The 22,148-nt window shown below is 57.1% G+C and overlaps 8 protein-coding genes across 8 annotated transcripts; 6 read left to right on the top strand and 2 right to left on the bottom strand.

The window, feature by feature from the left end:
- Positions 1–36: 36 nt before the first annotated feature.
- On the top strand, positions 37–1,857 carry F5144DRAFT_339220 (DNA-directed RNA polymerase). Its single transcript, XM_066784210.1, has 2 exons — positions 37–994; positions 1,051–1,857. The coding sequence occupies exons 1-2, from the start codon at positions 303–305 to the stop codon at positions 1,442–1,444; spliced, it is 1,086 nt and encodes a 361-aa protein (XP_066639521.1). The 5' UTR covers positions 37–302; the 3' UTR covers positions 1,445–1,857.
- A 259-nt stretch (positions 1,858–2,116) lies between these two features.
- Positions 2,117–3,322, bottom strand: F5144DRAFT_550423 (mitochondrial carrier domain-containing protein; the record flags this gene model as incomplete). Its single annotated transcript, XM_066787636.1, has 4 exons — positions 2,117–2,198; positions 2,274–3,001; positions 3,057–3,061; positions 3,139–3,322. The coding sequence occupies 4 exons, from the start codon at positions 3,320–3,322 to the stop codon at positions 2,117–2,119; spliced, it is 999 nt and encodes a 332-aa protein (XP_066639520.1).
- A 487-nt stretch (positions 3,323–3,809) lies between these two features.
- F5144DRAFT_339172 (uncharacterized protein) lies at positions 3,810–5,941 on the top strand. The gene is made up of 2 exons (XM_066784209.1): positions 3,810–4,183; positions 4,255–5,941. The coding sequence occupies exons 1-2, from the start codon at positions 4,048–4,050 to the stop codon at positions 5,643–5,645; spliced, it is 1,527 nt and encodes a 508-aa protein (XP_066639519.1). The 5' UTR covers positions 3,810–4,047; the 3' UTR covers positions 5,646–5,941.
- Positions 5,942–7,787: 1,846 nt separating this feature from the next.
- F5144DRAFT_339150 (Calcipressin-domain-containing protein) lies at positions 7,788–9,149 on the top strand. The gene has a single exon (XM_066784208.1). It carries the CDS (start codon positions 7,927–7,929, stop codon positions 8,794–8,796), a length of 870 nt encoding a protein of 289 aa, XP_066639518.1. The 5' UTR covers positions 7,788–7,926; the 3' UTR covers positions 8,797–9,149.
- Positions 9,150–9,712: 563 nt separating this feature from the next.
- Positions 9,713–11,109, top strand: F5144DRAFT_550420 (required for respiratory growth protein 9, mitochondrial; the record flags this gene model as incomplete). The annotated part of the gene is made up of 4 exons (XM_066787635.1): positions 9,713–9,789; positions 9,841–9,904; positions 9,964–10,018; positions 10,199–11,109. The coding sequence occupies 4 exons, from the start codon at positions 9,713–9,715 to the stop codon at positions 11,107–11,109; spliced, it is 1,107 nt and encodes a 368-aa protein (XP_066639517.1).
- Positions 11,110–12,546: 1,437 nt separating this feature from the next.
- F5144DRAFT_595071 (uncharacterized protein) lies at positions 12,547–15,942 on the top strand (the record flags this gene model as incomplete). The annotated part of the gene is made up of 2 exons (XM_066790656.1): positions 12,547–13,884; positions 14,011–15,942. The coding sequence occupies 2 exons, from the start codon at positions 12,547–12,549 to the stop codon at positions 15,940–15,942; spliced, it is 3,270 nt and encodes a 1,089-aa protein (XP_066639516.1).
- A 1,625-nt stretch (positions 15,943–17,567) lies between these two features.
- F5144DRAFT_517256 (WLM domain-containing protein) lies at positions 17,568–18,821 on the bottom strand (the record flags this gene model as incomplete). The annotated part of the gene is made up of 1 exon (XM_066786639.1): positions 17,568–18,821. A coding segment is annotated over exon 1 (930 nt), but the record flags the coding sequence as incomplete, so codon positions are not given.
- A 1,253-nt stretch (positions 18,822–20,074) lies between these two features.
- On the top strand, positions 20,075–21,982 carry F5144DRAFT_338788 (Glucanosyltransferase-domain-containing protein). The gene is made up of 3 exons (XM_066784207.1): positions 20,075–20,186; positions 20,290–21,565; positions 21,634–21,982. Exons 1-3 carry the CDS (start codon positions 20,181–20,183, stop codon positions 21,816–21,818), a joined length of 1,467 nt encoding a protein of 488 aa, XP_066639514.1. The 5' UTR covers positions 20,075–20,180; the 3' UTR covers positions 21,819–21,982.
- The last annotated feature ends 166 nt before the right edge of the window (positions 21,983–22,148 follow it).

The raw sequence follows: 22,148 nt of genomic DNA, 5'->3' as shown, positions 1-22,148 counted from the left end.
AATAGCGCTGGACCACTCCTGTCATTTGTGGGGCGAATGAACCGCTATATTCACCCCATTGCAGCAAGGGGTGGCCCCATGTGATTCGCTGTGCTTTGTTCCCAGGCGGCCGGTAGGTATGCATTTCTGCCACCATCCTTAGCTCACGCACGCGTCCATCTTCGCAAACACCAAACTTGCACCTCACACCTCTCTCACCAATTCGCTCCTCGCAGCGTTGCATCTATCGCCGCACATTCAAAAGTTCAACATTTCGATATTTACAACCAACAGCAACATGGACTACGACCCGATGGTGATGGATGACGCCGAGGCGCTGGGCCCGGTTGTCAAGATTTCTCAAGTATGTCTTTGTCGCATTATCGACTCCATCCCCGTTTTCGATCTTGGGGAAACAATGTGATCTAAACGAGATCGCGAAACCCCAGGCAGACCCAATCCGTGTCAAGTTCGAGCTCTCGAATGCGGATATCGCCTTCGCAAACTCCCTCCGCCGCGTTATGCTCGGCGAGATCCCCACCATTGCGATCGACCTTGTGGAAATCGAAGACAACAGTTCCGTACTAGCCGACGAGTTTATCGCCCACCGCCTCGGCCTTATCCCGCTAAATGCCGACGGCATTGAGGGGTTACTGTTCGCGAGAGATTGCGACTGCGACGGTTGCTGCGAGCACTGCAGTGTCAGGCTCACCCTTCACGCCAAATGCACCGGAGACGAAAACATGCATGTATTTGCTCGGGACTTGGTACCGACGGGTGAGCGAGTCAATCAGGTACTCGGCACCCCTGTGGTCTCGGATTCCGAAGGACTCGGCCCTCTCATTCTAAAGCTTCGGCCGGGCCAAGAAATCAAGCTCGAGTGCATCGCAAAAAAGGGCATCGCGAAGGAGCACGCGAAGTGGGCGCCATCGGCGGCCATCGGGTTTGAGTACGACCCTCACAATAAGCTTCGCCATACCGATTTCTGGTACGAGACGGATGCTAAGACAGAATGGTGAGCCCTTCCCTCCCAACGATCTCCCTTTACACACCCTGACTTACACAACACAGGCCCCCAAGCGAGTACGCCGCGTGGGAGGAGCCCCCGCAGGAGGGTGAGCCGTTCGACTACGATGCCGTCCCAAACAGATTCTACTTCAACGTCGAGAGCGCCGGGAATCTCCCGCCCGATACGATCGTCAGCGAGGGCATCAAGGTTATTCAGCAGAAGCTTGCCGGGCTCATCCATGAGCTTGCCGATGAGGGCGGAGACGGAATGAACGGCGACTATAACGGCCCCCGGAGCCCAGAGTACGGCACCGGGGCTGACGGGTTTGGTGGGGGGTATACGACGCCGTTTGGGAACGGTGGCAACCAGAGCTCTTGGGGCGGGGCCGGCGGGGCTGGCGGGACAACGCCGTATGGGGCGACACCTTACGGCGGTGGCCAAAACAGCTGGTCGTGAGCGGCTGAGGGTTCTACCGCCAACACACTGTCGTCTCAAGCCCACCAACCGATTGTCTGTGGCTGGCCCTGGCCGCTGCGGATTGCAACTGCCCTACTCGAGCTCACGCGCGAGGTGGGCTCTTGTTCAAACGACGCCCGCCCGGGATCAGGTCACCCGCCTGCCATCCACTAGCAACATAACAACACGCAGCCCATCGAACACTCGCCATCCACTGCGTTTAATTTCCAGAGACTCATGGCAACACAGCCCGCCTATTTCAGGTTGCATGATATGGATATCTCAGCCGGAGTTTGGGGGAGCGGGAAATAAGAGGGGAATTTGGATCTTTTATATTCCGGAAGGCATTGCTCTACGGTACAAGCTTTCTAGCTCTCTAATCAACCAACAACGCGGGTATAGAGAAAAAGGAAAAGGAGGAGGAAATACACAGGCGGGGCAATAAGCTGGACAGAAGATACCACCAAACACGGTTTTATCCAACGCCGGTGCCTGCAATGCTTCTATGCCCTCTAGAAAAACACATCAAACGCCCCCGCTCTCTCTATGATTGCCTGCCCATGACGGTGTATAGTGCTCGTATGCACTCGATAGTCGTCGATAATAACTAGCGTATCCAATCGTAGCTCGTGCCACCGTCGTCTCGTGGGTCAAGCCGCTCGTTACTCGGTTTCATACCGGTTCCTCTATGCCGTTGATCTTTCTATAAACCTTGCGGTGCGACTCTAAAAAGAGAAATGTACAGATCGTTTGTCTGCAAGGCGTATGTTACATTAGCATGAACACTCAAGGTCAAACAGAGGGGGGGCGGCGGGGGCAGAAAACTCACGGTCCCAGTCTCAGAAAACTCGGCACCCAACCCTTAAACATCCACCGCATCCCCTCCTTGGCATACACCTCGCGCAGCACGCCCACAACACCAACATCACCCCCCGTCGCCGACATGACCCTCGTCTTAATGACGTCGATCGGACTCGTCACCGTGGCCGCAACCACCCCCGCCAGGAAGCTCGCACTAAAATGCGTCGCCAGGTTGTCCTGCATGGGGGTCAGACGCAGCAGGGTGCGCTTGAAGACGTCGTAGCTGGCCAGCTGGCTGGCGGTCATGGCGGCGGCGCGGGCGCTGTTGGGCCAGACGCCGCGGAACAGGCTGGCGGCGCCCTCCTCGCGCACCATGCGCACCAGGCCGTCGCCGGCGTGGGCGTAGTTGCGCCGCTGGGCCGCGGGCAGCGCCGCGTCGTGCTGCATGCGCACGTTGAGCACGTCGGCCGCGTTGCCCGCGATGCCGCCGATGAAGCCCGAGGTGGAGGCCATGGCGATGAGGAGGGGTAGTGACGGGGGCTTGGGCTTGCCCGTGGTGGGGTCGGTCTTTTTGGAGCTGAAGCGTGATTTCATCTCCTCGTAGATGCCGAACCGGGTGGTGGAGTAAGTGATTTGCCGGAGGAGGGAGGCGGATAGGCCGTTGTACAGGCCGCGGATGCCGTTGTGCTTGACGATGTGCACAAAGGTGCCGCTCATCGACTTGGGCATGTCGCCCGTCCGGGTTTGGAGGCGCACCTAGGGGTGGGTTGGTCAATTGTCATTATGTTGAGGCGGCGCTTGGGGTTCATACCTTGACTGCGAGGCTGGGTTAGTCTCCGCTGGTTATATCAGGAGCGTTTGCACACTGGATCGTGGGGCTTGCTTAGACTTACCTAGGTCTAGGGGATGTGTTACGCAGGCGGCCATACTACTAGCGCTGCCGCCGAACCAGAAGGGGTAATGCACCGGCCGAACTCTTGCCGGCGAGGGTGTGACCGCCCTGTCCCCATCCCTCTTTTCCATCACCGTGGTCGAGGGCACCACCGCGGGGTGTCCTTCACTCTTGGCTGACTGCATTTTGCCCTGCGGTATCCATGCAGAAAATAAGAGGTTACAAAAGCATTCCGTTTTTAATTATGCGGGGAAAGCGGCCAAAAATAACTCAAATGAAGGGCAGAATATCACAAGCGAGTGGCAGTCCTTATGATATTGAAACAACGCTGGCTGCAACCAAAAAGCTCGACGAACTCATCGCGAAGATAAAAGTAAGATGCAAAGATACGCTATCGGAGTTGGTTCGGCAGCCACGGCAAAGTAAAATCTAAGGGTTTTTCTTTTCGAGCTGGACCGTGCAGGCTGGCTACGTCAGTTTCAAGCCCGCCAAGCCCATGGATCTCAGGGGCAGGGGTCGCCGTCTCTTCACTGGGAAGCGGCCGGCGCTAGATACAGGGTTAGGGTTTACCGGGGATTCTCGCGTTAAAGTTCGCCAAAAACGACGCCTCCTTCTCTTCATCCCTAAGTGTTTGTTGGAGACAACCTAGTCCATTGCTCGTACGAGGCTGGCGTACCTGAGAACCTCCACACTCTGGCTGCCTCTCAAGAACCCTTTGCCCTGGGACCCATTGGCCAATCAAGATCCTACGGGCGCAGCGAATGGCACAGATGCCCGATCCCGGGTCCTTGGCGGGGATGCCCCACCCAACTTTTTCGAGCTGCCTCCCGGAGTGACCTCAACCGAGCCTTCGAAGAGCGATCCTGTTCCCCACCATCAGGCCTCCAGGAGCCGCAAGCCAAAATTCAACATGGTCGGAGCACCGGGAATTGCGAGTGCCCTTTGGCCTCGCGTTAGGAGTCGGTCCAGTATCGCGCTGCTTGTTCGACGAAGCAGTCCGTTGACTAGTCTGTCAACACGGTGCTGGCGGGCAGCCTACTCTTCAGGTTAGAATAAAAGCATATACATGCACTTCCCTCCAGTGAATCAGTCTTGCTGATAGAGACCTGGTGAAAAGAAGCCGCAACTTCCCCTGAAAATGTGACGACGAATCCAAAAACTGTCGAGATCAACGGCCAAAAATATGCGACGGATTCCTGGTTCAATGTCTCCTCCACCGTCCTCTCGTTGGTCTCGCGAAAACTACACCTCCAAACAGATCACCCCGTGGCCATCACACGTAAAATCATCGAATCTGTCTTCCCCGGCCCGACCTACAAGTACTACAATGAGTTCGACCCGGTCGTCTCGACGTACGAGAACTTCGACTCGCTGGGCTTCCCCCCGGACCACCCCGGCCGCGCCCGCACCGACACCTACTACATCAACAAGGACACCCTCCTACGCACCCACACTAGCGCGCACGAGGCGGAGCTCTTCCGGGCGAGCGCGAGCGGCGGCTACCTGCTCAGCGCCGACGTCTACCGACGCGACGAGGTCGACCGCAGCCACTACCCGGTCTTCCACCAGATGGAGGGCGCCCGCGTGTGGGACCGCACCAAGGTGCCCAACGGGGACCTGGCCGCCGCCGTGCTCGCCGACCTGGACCAGCTCCCCAAGCACAACATGAAAGTCGAGGACCCCAACCCGCCCTTCCACCCCGAACGCAACCCCCTCCAGGCGGACCACCACACCCCAGCCGAAGCGGCCGCCGTCGCCGCCCACCTCAAACGCTCCCTCGAGCTCATGGTCAACGAGATCTTCACGCGCGCCAAAAAAGCCGCCGCCGCCACCACCTCAACCACCACCTCAACCAACCCCACCTCCGACCCCACCGACGACGAACCCCTCCGCGTGCGCTGGGTCGAGGCCTACTTCCCCTTCACGTCCCCCTCCTGGGAACTCGAGGTGTTCTACCAGGGCGACTGGCTCGAGGTGCTGGGGTGTGGGGTGTCGCAGCAGGCGCTGCACGCCAACGCGGGCCGGCCGGCCCAGATGGGCTGGGCGTTTGGGATTGGCCTGGAGCGTATCGCGATGTTGTTGTTTCGGGTGCCGGATATTCGTCTGTTTTGGTCGCGGGATGAGAGGTTTTTGGCGCAGTTTCGGGGGCTGGAGGAGGGCGGGTTGGAGGGGTTGAGGTTGTTCGTGCCGTTTAGTAAGTATCCGGCTTGTTATAAGGATGTGTCGTTTTGGTTGGGGGGTGGTGGTGCTGGTGGTGCTGGTGCTGAGGGGGGGGTGGAGTGGCATGAGAATGATTTGATGGAGGTGGTGAGGGATGCGGCGGGGGATTGTGTTGAGGATGTGAGTCTGGTGGATGAGTTCACGCATCCGAAGACGGGCCGGAGGAGTATGTGTTATCGGATCAATTATCGGAGTCTGGAGAAGACGTTGACGAACACGGAGACGAATGAGATGCATGATAGGGTGGTTAAGGGGTTGGTGGGGAGGTTAGGGGTCGAGATTAGGTAGTTGTTGGGGCGGTAGGTCTGCGGGCAATGGTTGTCATAGTTAGTTGTCACGACTACTTGTCTCGACTGTTCATCACGGCTGGTCGTCTCGACTGGCTATCACGGCTGGTTGTCACGGGTGGCTGCCATGGTTGGTTGGCTGGGATAATCCCATCTTCTCACCGCTGCAACCGTTCCGGCGTCGAGAGGAGGTGGCATTGTCATGGGCAAACGGTCGGCCGGACATCAAAACAAGAAGGGCACGAAATCTGGCCCGTCCCGCGACGGCCGGCTGTCTGCTCAGCCACGCCCGGTGAGACGCTGATGAGGGGATCTCTCACCTTCCCCTCCTCTCCCCTCAAAAACCTGGCTATCTTATGGGCCTCTGTAACCGGAAGGGGTTTTGCCGCTGTATGTTGGGGCTGTATTATACTGTACGCTGGACAATAGGTAGACATGGATAGACGGCGATGTATGATATCGGACCCTTGCTCCGGCCGCTCACCTCGTCAATAGACTACCGGGCAGTGCAAAAGTTGTGGAGCCGCAAGTGAGGGGTTCGGGTTTTGGAGGACTAGCAGGTCATCCTGTTACGAGCGGTCACGTCGGGTTATCAGATGGGCTCCCTTGGCAGATTTCGGCGGGCGGATGATCGTTCCTTGGTGTCGTGGATGGCCGTTGCGGTGAGAAGGCGGCGCAGACGGAGATGGCTGGGTTTGTTGGCACTGCCGGGCATCATATCGGCCACCCAATTTGTGAGACAGAGCACCAGGTCGGGAAGATGATAATCATCGTGGGGTAGCTGATTCCACAGGCCTAGCAGCATTGTAGGGCGAACTTGCTCGTCGCCAAGACTGACGATGGCGTTGCTCTCAGTGCCACGAGTTCGACATCTGCTGTGCCTCCCTGCCACGTTTTCGCCGTTGCTGACCATAAGGGAGCTCCAAGCTTATCCGTTCGTTAAACTTGGCCATCAATTACCTTATTTCTCTCTAGTGCGTACAGCAGGGCAGGTCAACGGACGGCTATTATGCTCCTCCGTCGACCTTCCTTGGCGTACATCAGGAGTTACATGCGTTGCATCGGGAGCAGGTTGTAAGAGGCAGGTGAAAGGCCGGTCCCTAACTGCCCCATCTCCGTCTAAAAGGGTTTTTTTTTATCGGAAGCTTAACTAATTCGGCAGGTCTTTGGTTCTCTCCTTGCGAGGTATCCGGCGCCCCTTTGATGAGTTCTGCCGCCTCGCCGTGTCTGACCCGTGAAATTGGTGGCGGCGTGGAAGGCTGAGCAGTGCCATAACATGTGGACACCGAGGCATGACAAAAGTGCCCTGCTCGCCTGAAGAGGCTCAAGAATGTATTCTGTTGAGATGGCGTATTCGGGATGGCAGTGACAATAAGCTCCGTAATTTCGGGTCCAGCCCGGGAGCCTCACTGCGGTTTTGGGCGGAGGCTGTTACAGGAATGCGAGGTTGAGACGGGGCCACCAGTTGGCGACGGATGAAGACCCTGATCCTCATGGCTTTGCTTTGTCGGCTGCTTGTCTGTCAGTGCTGGTTTCCGTCGTCTCGTTGTGTCCCAACGATCGGTCAATGAGGCTGTGCAAGTCGGAAAGAGCGGGCAACCAATCAAGCAACGGAGGGCGCCCATTTTTCTAGCGTCGCAAACGGACATTTTGCCGAGAGATCCACCCTTGCAATCGCTCCACTTGTAACCCTCTTGAGGCTCTTGGCTGCCGTCGCTCGAGTTCAGTGGCAACAAGCGCTGGGGAATTTCACAATCGAGAATCTCACAGCCAACCGCTTCTTGGCCAGGCACAGCAGGATCAAGCAGGAAAGAGAGGCTTTGCAAATTAGGGAGGCAACTTGAACGCGCAAACTTTTCGGTCGAAGCCACGTTCTTTCCAGGGAGCCCAGCAGGTCAGTGCTAAGTGGTCCCGTCTCAGCGACAACTCCGCCTCCTCATCCAACCAGCGGCGGCTTTGCGGCTTGTCAAAACGGCCCGTGATCGACCCGGGGGTTGCTGCATGCATCCAACGCTGCAGCAGAACAATCCGCCAACTCAACTTATAAATCCATCCCGCCGCACCGGGCTCCTTCCGTTTGTTCCATTGTCTGCATCTCGACACCGCTCCTCCAACAAAGCCTAAAGCTTCAAAGACACTACCTAACGGTCGACAAAAGAGACCTCAGAAATAAATACGTTAAATACAACCACGCAGCACATCGTTAGCGGGGCTCCATCGCCACGCACATCATCTACATCACCCGTTGTCAATCCGACCAGCTCGTTCGCACATCCACCGCAATGGAGCAACAACTACAGAGAGATCTGCCTTTCCGGGCAGCGCAGCATACCGAAGAGCAACAATTGTCACCACAACTTCCGCCGTCGCCCACTCGCTCTTCGACGGGCAGCAGCACCCGGTCGCGCAAATCGACGCTGACCCTTGACCTCGCCAACCTGCCCCCGCTGATCAAGCCAACACCACCCTGCAACACGCTGATCTTCACCAACCTCCAATCGCGCGACATCTTCTCTCCGGACAATCTCCAGCAGATTCGTAACCTCATCGAGAAAATTGCCCGCATTCACGCCTTTTCCCCGCTGAAATCTCTCAGCCGCATTATTGTCTCGTTCTACAGCGATAAGGACGCCATTGCAGTACGCGAGATCTGGGACGGCGAGGCCATTATGGGCGACCGTTGCCGTGTATACTTCGGCCAGCCGACGCCGCTCACGACACAACCACACAAACTGGCGCTGCCTGACGCGGGCAAGCTCTTCTTCATCTCCCCCCCGCCGAGCCCGCCGCACGGATGGGAACAGACAATGGAGGACGCACCCAACAAGATGGTGCACGCCGACGACCTAGCCGAAGCGCTGGCCCGGCTGAGGCACCACAACAATCCCAACGGCTCCGATTTGGCCAGCACTATGGCGATGGGGTCGCCGGTGTCGCCGGTCGAGAGCAGTCGGGGCCCGCAGCGGAGCCGCAGCTCGACCCTGGTATTCCAACCGAACCCGGAGCTGGGCGCGAGCCCGGACCTGCCGTGTGTTATTATTCATGACATGACGGATGAGCCCGAGGATATGAGCCCGATTGCGCCCCCGGCGAGCAAGCCGATCATGGCGCATACTTCCCGGCCGCCGGTCGAGTTGATGCACGATGCTTGAAGAGCCGGACGTTAGTCAATGGGACGCATTGTTTCTTGGTTCTATTCTTGTTTTATTTCTTACCATTGCTTTTTTCTTGCGGGTGTACCTTGTTATTACTACGTTTCGGTATGACGGGACATTGATTGGGTTTTGGGTTCAGAGAACGGATGGGCGGCGTTGGGATCTCAGGGTGTGTGCGACAGGAGGCATTGTCGCAGACAAGTATTACTGGATTCGTAGGGCAGTTTCGGAGTTGCGCGGTCACACAAAAACATTGCCATGGTGCATTGTACAACGGTTTAGAGCAGATCAATTAGCTCGATCTAGTTTCGCAATAAAATTGTTGCAGCATACCTTCATCCCAGCAGGTCGAAATGTAACAAGAGTCCGGGCCCCAATCTCACCCACATCCCGTCGGAATCAAGAGCCGAGTAGTGTGTAATGCTCAACTCGCCAACGTTTCACATCCTTCTTCCTCGGATCTCTAACTTACAACGACCCCACAGGAAGCTGGGATCTGCCTGAACCACACCCACCCGGTAGCTCACCGCAGGTTCTGTAACAGCATCGATCCTCGTCTTGTAACCCTCAGCCACACGATGCACCCCGAAACTGCCCCTCGCGACGTCCAACACCGCCCCCGGGAGATTCTGCCTCTCGGACTGCCTACCGAACGGCAGTAGGCAGATAGATCATCGGCGTAGTTCTCTTACTACCCTGCCTAACCTACCTCAACGGCTGTGTTCGCCCACCAAGCCAACGGGGGTGCGACACGGCACCGTTGGCAATGAAACGGGTCGTTCACAAGTCCATAAGCTAAGGTAGAATGAGCCTCATGTGCGGGTGAATTGTAGACAGCCTGGGCAGTCACGATGACTCGATAGAAGGCTGAGCGCTCAAAAGTAGTGAGCTGTGGTGGGAGTTCTTTAGCCCGATGGCTGTGATTATCACGGAGCCTGCTTGCTTCACATCGACAGTCGTCGTCGGCATGGAGCCTGAGATCGGGGATGTGTTTGTGGACGTTTCTATCTTGTGGACGACTAGGCTCTGATCGGTTCTCAGCCCTAGGATAATCAAAATAACAGCATTCTCGGGGTTGGGATTCGAGGCCAACTCGGCGAGCTTAGTGAGTGACTTGCACATTCGGTATGTGGGTTGTGGTGCGAACATATCAAGGTTACATAGATAAGGTTTAATGGTGTGGGCGGGAGCCGTTGGCCCGTGGGAACGGATCGAGTTGGTGGGTCTGTCTACAGGTCCGGCACATGGCTCCACTCGCCGGACCAGGGTCCTGTAAATTTTCAGAGATGGCTACATTTCGTCTCCTTCCTTTGCAGCAACTTGCCCGCCAGCCTCTACCCAATCGATATATTTTGCTTTCTTGGGTTTTATACGATGGATTGCTCCTGCCGGATAACAGCATTGAAGATTTTCGTCAGGACCATCGCGCAAATCCACGTCCCTCTCCGCACTACGACACCACGTGCCACCCAATATCGAGCTCTCTCAACTCAGCCCAACCGGGCACACACTCAACAGACAAGCTCCATACTTGCCACCGCACCTCGAGCGTTGCACACGTCATGCGCGAGGGACAGGGCCTGGCAGGCGCCGAAGCCTTTCCAAAGAAGAGGTGGAGGGCGGAGTGTCCAAAACAACCCACTAGCGAACTCCCACGCATCCGAACCGGTCGCCAACGATCCTTTCAAACAGCTATCCCAGAATGACTATGCCAGACCAACGGCAAGGCCTCAGCCATACAGGTCGAAGACAGGCGACTCCGGCGGCCGTGAACAGCGATACAAACCGGCGGGAGGTGCCAGGAAACCGAGGCGGCCCAACCCGGAATCGAATACTCGGGGTGGCAACTGGGCTGAACCCAATACCAAAGAACCCTGGAGGGTCCAGAAGGAGGCCCTGGCAAAAAAGTTCCCGGAAGGCTGGAAGCCGCGCAAGAAGCTGTCGCCCGACGCCCTAGTCGGTATCCGGATGCTGCACCAACAGTTCCCCGATGAGTACACGACCGAGACGCTGGCGCAAAAATTCGAGGTGTCGCCCGAGGCGATCCGTAGGATCCTCAGGTCGAATTGGGTGTCGGACCCCGAGAAGGAGGTCGAGCGGCAAGAGCGGTGGCACAATCGCGGCAAGCAGGTCTGGACGAAATGGGCGGCGCTGGGCAAGAAACCGCCCAGGAAGTGGCGCGCCGAGGGCATCGTCCGCGACCCCATCTGGAACACGCCACGGGGTCCGAACCAGAAAGACAAGACCGCTCGCGCTGAAGCGCAGCGGAGGGAGGCGCAACGGAGGCTTGCGAGTGGGATGATGGGATGAACCGTCACGACATACGACACACGGGGAGGGATGGTTGGCTTGTAAATGGCGAAGGGCGCAACCACCCCGAACGCAGAACCAACCCACGGCGCTGATAGCTGTGTGTTGATGTTGTATTATTGTACTATTAAGCGGGGGTGTACGGATTACGATGTATGAGAGCGTGCGTGCCTCCTATGGCCGCCATGTCTTAGGGAGTTCTGCCGAGAATGGCTGCCCCTCTGTCAATCAATTCGGTATCACCGAGGCAACCAACCCACCTTACCTAAAGTCGACGTCTCGTCGGTCCTTCTATCTGTTATGATTCTCCCATAAGACATCCAAAAGCTTGTCAACGTGGTCCGAGCCCCCTTGTGCGGTCCCGAGTGACAGATATTCCTTGTCCGGTACTCGAGCTGCTCGGTTAGGGGTGTCATCTCGCTGGCTGCAGGCTCGGCCCGCACTAATGCAACCTCGCGGCTCATCACATTGGTGTGTGGGAAATGGCATCGGACCTGGCTCCTTTCGCCACGATGGGCCACCATGTGGCTGCGAATTTGTGTCTGTCTCCAGCTGGGCAGCTGTGTTTCCACTGAATAGTGTACACAATATTGTGGGATGCACTGTGGCTTGTGTGACACAGACGGACCAGGTGGTGGGAGGTTGTCCGGATCTTCCTTTTTTGTTTCCTCTTGTTTTTTCGGTCGGAGCCACTGAGCATCCAGAAAACTGGCTAGCCCCACTGATAATCGTCCCAAACGGGAAACAAGCTGGCGCAAATCTGGATAGTGAGACGCACGGGCCATACTTTCTACCACAAGCTCTCCCCTGCGCGACCAGCCTGAACCCACAACACAAGCCTAGGAGAACAGGGCCCAACAAAAGGCCTGGGACGAGGCTTGCTGGAGATCGCAGCTGGGCACCGGGGGTTTGGTGTTTTTTCTTCACCATCCCAGATCCAACGGCGTTTTCGCGACGCCTCCACGCAAATGTCGTGCACCGAATCTAAACCCTAATCGACATCGGCGCCGGGGCAATTGAGTTTGTCTCGCTGCACGATCTTCATGTCACTGTAAGCTCCAAAGTTGTTTCCGTGCCCAACGACTGCATCGTTATGAGATACCCGGCGCCTCCTGCATGGCCATGCATCGGGCGCTTTCTGACCCGCAGATGCTGATTCTGTGCGTCTGTACCTGTAGCTTTCAAACCGCCGTTCTGCCTCCATCATTCCTTTGAGCAGATTCGCGCGAGACACACACATTCCAGACTCGATTCGATTCTTTCTTTCCTTTGCTACGCTCCTTCTGCCTCCGGTTAACTACTACTACCTCGTCACGGTCACACACCGACTCTTTCCCCGCCGATTATATGCTCCGACGCCCTCGTTCAGCCCCTTCGATTCACCCTCCGTCCCCGCTTTTTGGGTTGTTCTGAGCAGTCAGTCCATGGCGAAGAGCGATGGCATCCACTCCCTCAAACCGGACTAAGCCTACACCGTCCAACTCCCCGTTTGTCTCACGCCCCTCCCGGGCTTCGATTCGACCCCGAGCCTACTACGACTCCTGCCTCTCCCTGCAGCGCGTGGTCGGCACCACCTGCGGCTCGCCCACCGGCTTCGACACGGTCCACTCGTCCTTCGCATACATCGCCGGCGGCGCCGTGGTTGTGGTAGATGTCTCTGGCGAGCACTATGCGCAGCGCTTCTACCGAGCACGCCCCACCGCCGTTCCCCTCCTCAGCGTCTCCCCCACCACGAACAATTCGTCCACGCCGATCTCTACACCAAAAGCCAACGATAGCAGAAATAGAGCTGCTGCTTCTTCTCCCAGAGACTCCCTCTATGTCGAGTGGCCCGACTCGCCCACCTCCAAGACCTGGACCAGCCGCGAACGGATCAAGGCGGCGACTTGCCTGGCCCTCAGCCGAGATGGGCGGTACCTAGCCGTGGGCGAGACGGGTTATGCCCCTCGTGTGCTCTTGTTCAACCTACAGGATGCCTCTTCCGACGTACCCCTTGTGTCCATCAGCGAACACACCTTTGGGGTCAAGGCTGTGGCTTGGTCTCCCGACACAAAGTACCTGGCGTCGCTAGGGGCAGCAAATGACGGGTTTCTCTACTTGTGGAAGGTCGACTCCCGGACCGGTGCGGTGAAGCTGTTTCAACAGAACAGGTGCACCGCGTCCGTGAAGGAGATGGTGTGGATGGGCAACAATGTCATCACACTTGGTGTCCGCCATGTCAAGGTGTGGAGGGTTGAGGAAGGGTTGGATATAACGCCCATCAAAACGAAGTTCTCAAACGAAGGAGCGGCCCCTGCGCCATTGCCGGCTCAGAAGCCGTTGCCGGGCAGAAACATTCTGCTCGGGGCGATGCTGGACGAAACGTTTTCCTGTGCGCTCTCAATATCAGACGAGAAGGCTATCATCTGCTCCGAAACGGGCTGTGTCTGCTTGCTCGATGATACCAACAAACAAATGAAGCTGTCGAAGGCGGTAGAGGTCGATTTCAGCGTCACCTGCGTCTCTCGACGAGGAGAAGATATCCACGTCGGAGGAAAAGAAGGTCAGCTTGCCATCATAAGCCTTGAGGATATATTGAGCGGCCGCTCCGAACCGACCATCCGCACTTCGGCAATGGCGGCCGGTCTCGTTGCCATGGGGTTTTTGGCCGAGAACCTTGTCACCATCGACACCAGGCGATCGATCGATATCTGGAGTGCGGACTACACGCCCGGCAACTCCCTGGGCGAGAAATCACACATTCCTATCCCGGGTCTCGGTGACCCAATTGTTGGGGTACAGCCGTTATCCGCATCAAACACTCTCGACGCCAGTTTCTTTACGTGGTCCGGGCTTGGCAGGGTGACCATTTGGAATTTGGGCGGCATCATAAAGTCGTCTTTTGACATACCAATTGAGCAGGTGGACACAAGCGCCGAGTCTGGTCCTGCGAATCAAGTCGTTGTGGTGAGAGCCACAAACGACGGGTCCCTTTTCATAGCCGGAGACAAACTAGGCGTCCTCCGGATTGTTGAGGTTTCCACCGGAGAGTGTTTGCTGGAAACAAAGGCACACTCTTCTAACTGCCAGGACATCACCGTCCACGAAGGCAAATCGAGATTTCTCGTGGCCTCGTGCGGGCGAGACCGGACCGTTCAGCTGTTTCACCGCTCGTCTGCCGGGGTGTTCGAGCACTTCCAGACGCTCGAGTTCAGCGCCAAGGTGGTCCAGGTCCTGGTACCGAACGAGGACAAGGTCCTGACGTGCTCCCTCGACCGGACTCTCCAAATACACGACTTGGTGAGCAAGGAGGGCGAGCCCGACGTCTTGGCAGCCATTCCGTTCAAATCGGTCTCCTTGAAGGCGTCTCCGTCCGCAATGGCCGTGACGACCGACGAGAAGGCGGTGTTTGTGTCTCTGCTGGATCGTTCTGTGTGCCAGTACGACTTCGGTAACGGGCGGGTTCTCGGCACGTTCAAGTGCAACGACGAATCTGGGCTTGACTCGGTCGTGCTAGAGTCATTGACCCACAGTCAGTCCGGGTCCAATGACCCCCCTTTCCTTCTCGGCATTTCCAACACGGACAAATCCGTGCGAGTCTATGACACCCAAGCAGGCTGTTTCATGGACCGCGAATGGGGCCATACCGAGGCCATCAACGGCGCCGTCCTCATCGACGGTGAAGAATCCGGCCGTAAGGTCGTCAGCGTGGGCGAAGACGGCACAATCATGATCTGGGCCCTCGACTTCGACGACTCAAGCAACGGATCACAAAGTCGCGACCCGTCGCCAGAAAAGGTCCCCCAGCCGGCCTCTACCCGCCCTCCGTTGCGGCGAGTTCTTTCCAAAGCGGAACTAGCCGAATTCCAACGCCCATCTTCAGCCACCGGGCCCCCTAGCTCAAGTACAGGACGTCGTTCGCCTCCCCGTCCCTCACATCGGCGTCCCGCCAAATTTCAGCTTCCCTTCTCGTCCCTCCGGACCCCGAACAGCAACAATAACAACAACAATAACAACAACAATAACAACAACAATAACAACAACAATAACAACAACAGCACCCCCGAAAAGCAAACGACCTCTCCTACCAACACCACCAGCATGATCATAATAGACGACACCCACGCCCGCACCCCATCTCGGCGACCGTCTTCCGGCGCCGGCTCCCGCTGCTCCGACGACAGCCCTCCGCCCGAAAGTCCCAAAACCCGCTCCAAAATGTTCCGCCGCCCGTCGCTCCCCGCCCTCGGAGCAACCCCACTATCCACGTCCAAGTCACGCAAAAACTCCAGCTCGAACCAGCGCGGTAGTGGTGGAGGCGGCGGCGGCGGCGGCGGCAGTGGCGGCGGGAACGGATATGGCTTCGGGACCCTCAGCATGGCGACGGAACAGACCTGCCGGCAGCTGCGCGCGTACCGCAGGAAGCTGGCATCGGCCGACTCCATCCACGGAGATGTGCTGGCCCAGCTAGATGCCGAGCTCCGGCTGACGGCGGCCGCGCTGGGGGAGCGGGCTATCAGGAGCCGCACGGGGAGCGGACATGGCAGCAGTACCAGCCATCGCGGACACGGTGACCGGCGCGGGGATTCTGGAGGCGGCAGCCAAGGCGATGTCAGCAGCGGCGGCAGCGGCAAGGTCAGCGAGACGATCCTCAGCGGCCTGCTGGACCAGTACAGCGAGCGCCTGGTCAGCATGCTCGACGAGAAGCTCCGCCTGCGGCTGAGCGAGGAGGAGAAGGACTCCCTGGCGGCGGCGAGGGAGCGCCCGCGCACCGCCGGGGAAGGGTCCAACGCCTCTTTTTCGGGGGGGAGTATTGGTGGCGGGCCCGTTTGTGATGAGCCCGAGTCTGTGTGAGAGCAGATGGAGGCGGAGACGGCGGTAGCCGGCAGGGCTGCTGCTATATAATACTTAATTTCGCTCGCGCGGGATGAGGCGCGGCGGCGGCATCGAGGCGATAGATACCCCTTTTTTTGCTGCGGGTCATCGCTTCTGACATTCTTTTTTTTTGTCTCTCTCTCTTTCTACTGTACCCATATCATATCTCACTGCACACATTCTGGCGGCGGCGCGGAGTTCTTATTTTTTATACTCTCTTTGCATTCCCTCCTTATTTTCCTTATCTCACTCTCTTTTTTATACTACTACTACTTTCTGCTACTACAAGGTTGGGACAAGACAAAGACAGGCGGTCTAGGGCGGCGGTGGATAGGCGTTTCTGGACTGGACTGGATTGGACTGGACAGGACTGGCCCCGGTGGGTGGGTGGGTGGGTGGTATGCGCTTGGTTGAATGGATTGATCCATGGATGGATGGATGGATGGGTCGTGGTGGCTCGCTCTAGAGGATTGGAATTCATTCGGGGGGTTGGTTGTTAGATGCTCAGAATTAGACGCGCGTGGTGGGTGGTGATACCAGTGATGGTGGATAGGCGGTGAATTGAAGACAAATGCGTTTGATCGGTTTTGTGGAGGGTGTGCTGCTGTGAAGTGGGTGTGTGCGCTTGCTTGATATGGGGTACTTCTCGAGGTGTGCCCGGGGATTAGGTTGAATTGTGTTGCCGCAGGTTGCATCATGCCCATCCACCTAGCTTGGGGTCTGACTCTGCTGCTCTGAGAAGTTCCGAGAGCAACTCAGGGGTGTGTATAAACTAAGTTCGACTGTTTTGGCCACGTGTGTCTGTTTGTCAAGGTCGTTTAGGAAGGTTAAGTACTTCAACACGTTGGAAAAGCACATAGCACGTAGGGGTGTCGAAGAGCTGCTGCTCTACTTCTATACAATCGACCCTACTATTGACATGTCCCTAACCCAGGAGTTCTACGACAGGAACAGGTAAGTTAACATGACCCTAGGAACCAGGAGTTCTCAAGAGCTCACCAGCAGCCCATGTGCTCATGTTATATGCGCAGGGCCGCTAGTTGGATGTTTCTTTGGCGTAAAGTATTACCAGGCTGGCCTATCTCTGACCAACGACTAGTCCAGTGGTCTTTTTGGTCGCATTATGGGACGGCCGGTTTCAAAATAGTCTCCAGAATCTCCCGTGTCGATTGCACTACCGCATTTTGAGAACAGAAATGGTAGAATTGTATAACCAACCGGGTGGTCATAAACGGCGAGGCATATGGCTACTAAATCTCAATTCATGTTGGTTCGACCTATCGCTGCCGACTCCAGGACTCCAAAGCTGGAGTATTAACACCCTCCCCTTATATTGTAAACGGCTTGTTCATAACGCTTCGTAGCAAAAGCTAAAAACAAAATAAATCAATAATCGTAATACCCCTGAAAGTTCAACCGAAGCTAAGTCACCCCTCCTCCTCCCTCCCACCCCCCTCATCCGCCCCCTCCCCATCCCGCCGCGTCGCCTTCTCCAGATTCGACCACCTCGCCTCCGCCGCGCGCGCCCTCACCTCCCTAGCCGTCAACCCCTCCGCACTCCCACTCCCACCACCACCACCAAGCACATACGTCCCCCCCTCCCACCCCCCATGATCCATAACCATCCCCTCCTCCTCCCCCTCCCCTTCGACCCCCCTCTCCGGCGCAAACCCCCCCTCCCCCACCGCCCTCCCCCCATGCATCCAATCCCCCCTCTCCACCTCCCCCTCAATCTGGCGACACAGCGCCCAAAAATGCTTGTCATGTTCCGAATGCACATTGTGCGCCAGCTCGTGGCACAGCGTCTTGCGGATGGTGCGGTAGTCGCGCCAGCCGTCGTACGCGTCGGTGCGCAGGCGGAGCTCGACCACCTCGCCGCGGTTGCGGTTGAGCCCCAGGATGCGGGTCACCCCCTCGTGGCTGGCTGACGTCGCGCTGGCCGGGTCCATTTCGGTGAGCAGCCCGACGGAGAATTGGTGCTTGTGCATGGTCGCGCGGATGCCGGGGTCGGCTTTGAGGCGTTGGAGGAGGGCGAGGCTGCGGGAGGGGTTGGGGAGGTGCGGGAGGGCGCGCAGCGTGTGGAAGGTGTGGGTGAAGGAGGCGGTGGTGCGTTGTTGCGGGGCGGGGAGGCGGGCGTAGCGGGCGCGGGCGAGGGCGCGTTTGGCTTGCCAGGTCTCGGCGGCGGTGCGTTGGTCTTGGAGGGTGCTGAGGGCGGAGGTTTGGGGGGCGAGCAGGCGGAGGGTGGTGTGGTGGAGCGTGGAGAGCGGGAGGGCCGAGTCGTCCGAGGGGGTGTAGATGGATTTGAGACCCGGTTGGCGCTTCTCTAGGAGGGCTTTGGCTTTGGACCAGTCGTAGGAGGGGAACTCGAGGGAGAGGGTTAGGAGGAGGTGCTCGAAGGTGTCGGTTGGGGAGAAGACCCATTTTTGGGTGTGCTTCTCGGGAGGGAATTTGAGGGTTATCTCTACAGAGGCCTCGTCGGCCTCGAGACTCATAGAGTCGGGTGGTGAGTCTTTGGTTGGCTCTGCGGAGTCCATGATGGACAACAGGTTCAGGCCTCGTTGACTTCTTGTCTATCTCGGATGATGCGGGACTGAGTTTGCTTGGGGAGAGTTCGTGCGTTGACTCAATGAGCTGCCGTGGAAGTCTTGGTGTAGGCTGCAATGAGTCGCAACTCTTGTAGTTCTCTAGCGCGGTGATGGTTGACGCTTCAACACCTTGGCATTATTTACAGTTGGGGTTTGGTGGAAGAGGCTATGACATTTAAATGGATCGGTTATGGTACGAGAGTCATAGTCCAAAATCTGTGTTAAGAGTTACGATATCAATTTGTTGCCTGGTCATTTGTAGTACGTTGTTGTCAACTATGAGTTGAGCGAATGTTCGAGACGGGATTGCCTGCTTTGTCATCTCAATCGCCATCACGCGGCTGTAATTGGCAACTCCGAAAATGCCTTGCGCCACTTGCGCTGCCACTCTTGGTGTTCAAAACGCCGAAACCAATTCATCTCAGCATGGAACAGATAAGATGACAACTCATCTCGAGAGTCGTTAAACTTGAGTTTGGGTTAGTGTATTGGTCTGGGCGCTCCCAGTTGGTGGACTGTTCTCCGTATTTAAGAAGTCCGAAGTTTACCGCCTTTTCGGCGCTTTTTCGGCACGCACTCCCAATTAAGGGATTTTCCTCTCTTATAGCTACTTTACCATTTTTCTGCCCCTTCACCCCCACCTTTCCCCCAAGTTCGGAACTTTCTGTGACGTGCGTGAAGTGCAAGCCACTCCCGATGCCGTGGTGTTCTGAGACGGCGCCAAAATCGAAACAAGGAACGATCCACATGGTTGTGTTTGAGAGGCTAGTCACAATTACTTGGCTTGCTTGGTCGCCGAATGGGGGAATAATTCCTCCCTCAGTTCGATCCGTTTTTCATCTCAAGACCCTGAACGATCTACGCAGTGCGGGGCAACGGCCGCCAACGCCTGCCGCCAACGGTTTGTGGTTTGCTGCTCGTTGGCGTGCAATGAGACGCAAACCTGCCGTGTTACCCGCGCCGCTGTTGGGTTGCTGATGGGTTGCTGATGGGTTGCTGATGGGTTGCTGATGGGTTGCTGATGGCATGCCTTCCTTTCCGTCCCGTCGTATTGAAGAAGGTGGGTGCCAACAGTGCTCCCATTTACCTCGTATCTCGCTGTTTGCCGGTACCTGCATCCACACATGCACAGGTTTTACCTTCTCGGTTGGGTACGCTTAGCTTAACCGGGTTTAGAGCCTTCACGAACACCGATAGAAGGAGAATGTGGGGCTCTTGGGGGTCAATTTCCCCTGGCATGCACCGCCAATCAGAACAGGCATGTTGGTCGATTCTGGGGTATCCAAGCACGAGTAGCGCCGCTAAGCTCGCTTTGGGACCTCCCTCGACGACCGCCCCTTCGCCCTTCGTGTTTCTGGCTGATGAGGGAGCTCTCCTTCCTCGAATTCCTCTTTTCCTTCAAGCCCGTTTCTCGTTTTAATCCTCCGAACACTCGCTCTCGTTGGATCTGAGGAAGGAATCGCATTGCGCATTTCCTTCTGAATTCTTGTCGCTCCTTTGACATAACATTTCGGTTTCTTTAATTTTGCGCATTTGCTGCCGCCGCCCGCTTCCCTATTATTTTCGAATTCAACGCCACCATATTCTGCATATTGCCTTGTTCGACCTTGACAGATCGTCTCTGATTCAGCCATGCTTGTATGTGCCACCATGGGGCGCCGCCCTCGCTATTTTTTTCATGCGCCCGATACGTGCTGCAACTTGTTGGATTGTTGGATCGCGATGCTAATATCTCATGCAGCTTCACTCGGCGCTCGTCGCGCTTGGCGCGACCGTCGTCGCGGCCGTGCAGCCATTGGAGGTCAAGGGGCGGGACTTTATCAACCCCACGACCGGTAACCGCTTCCAGGTTGTTGGTGTCGCCTATCAGCCGGGCGGTTCTGCGGGCTACGACAAGAAGGCCGGCCGCGACCCTCTGAGTGACCCGGATATCTGCATGCGTGATGCCGCCCTGCTGCAGATTCTTGGCGTCAACACCATCCGCGTTTACAATGTGAACCCTGATGTGAACCACGACAAGTGTGCTAGCATTTTCAACGCCGCCGGCATGTACATGGTCGTCGACGTCAACTCGCCCCTTGTCGGCGACTCCCTGACGAGCTGGAACCCCTGGGAGTCGTACTATGCCGCCTACCTCAACCGCACTTTTGCCGTTGTTGAAGCCTTCAAGGACTATCCCAACACCCTGGCCTTCTTTTCCGGCAACGAGGTCCTGAACAACGAGGATACCGGCGCCACCGTCCCCCCCTACATGCGCGCCGTCACTCGCGACATCAAGAACTACGTTAAGAAGCACGTTACGCGCCCCATCCCGGTCGGCTACTCCGCCGCCGATGTTCGCTCCATCCTGTTCGACACGTACAACTACTTCCAGTGCTCCCTCGATGGCGATGACGGTGATATGAGCATGGGCGACATCTTCGCCCTCAACAGCTACAGCTGGTGCGGCGAGAGCAACTTCGAGAAGGCCAAGTACGACCAGCTGGTCACCGGCCTCAAGGGCGCCACCGTGCCTGTCTTCTTCTCCGAGTACGGCTGCAACACCCCCTCCCCGCGTGTCTTCACCGAGGTCGGCACCATCTACAGCTCGAAGATGTCCGACGTCTTCTCGGGCGGCGTCGTCTACGAGTACACGCAGGAGGACAACAACTACGGCCTGGTCGACATGAAGACCGACGGTTCCGCCAAGCTCAGGAGCGACTTCGTCTCCCTCAAGAACCAGTACAGCAAGCTTGACTTCGCCGAGATCCAAGGCCAGAAGCCTGCCTCGACCTCCAATGGCAAGCCCCCCGCCTGCGAGACCAAGCTCATCACCACCAAGGGCTTCAACTCCAACTTCACCCTCCCCGTCCTGCCCCCCGGCGCCCAGGAGATCATCGACGAGGGTGTCAAGCCCACCCCCAAGGGCAAGCTCGTCAAGATCACCGACTGGAAGGTCAAGTACACCGTCAAGAACCCCGACGGCTCTACCATCACCAACCTGTCCGTCAAGCCGCTGGCGGATGACGACATCAACAGTATGGCTCCCCCCCCTTGTGTGACTTGATTGAATTACCTCAGCTTACTGATAATTTCACCCCACCAGGCCCTGGCTCCAACACCGACTCCGGCACCGACACCAGCACCGCCGGCACCCAGACGTCTGATGCCAGCACCGATGGTACCGAGACCGATGCGCCCACCCCCAGCGACAACGCTGCTGCTGGTCTTGCTGCTGGCGCCCTGCCCGCTGCCGTTCTGGGCGCCTTTGCCGTCCTGGCTGCCCTCTAAGCTCGGAAAGCTTGCTTACCTAAGCTTGGGTGGGTGCTGTGTCCGCGGCGGAACGGGGTTGATGGGTCGTTATTAGCTTACCTATCTTAATGGCTGGGGTTGTATATATCCTGTAAGGGAATGGACGAGAGGTGCGTCGACGGGGAATTGGGTTTGATTGTGTTGTGCGTTGTTCGTTGCTGTTGCTGTCTTTGGTTTTGACACGCGGTTTCTGTCATCATGGTCATTTATGATATGATACCATTTGTTGCGTTTGTTCTTTGGTTTGCCCTACGGGGCTGCCTGCGTGCTTGCTTGCTTGTGCGGTTGTATATAATGGTGGAGAGCGAT

The sequence above is a fragment of the Chaetomium tenue genome, assembly GCF_020726465.1.
Source record: "Chaetomium tenue strain MPI-SDFR-AT-0079 chromosome Unknown F5144scaffold_6, whole genome shotgun sequence".
NCBI lineage: Eukaryota > Fungi > Ascomycota > Sordariomycetes > Sordariales > Chaetomiaceae > Chaetomium > Chaetomium tenue.
Note: the sequence above shows the minus strand (reverse complement) of the source record. Positions and strands in the feature narration are given on the sequence as shown.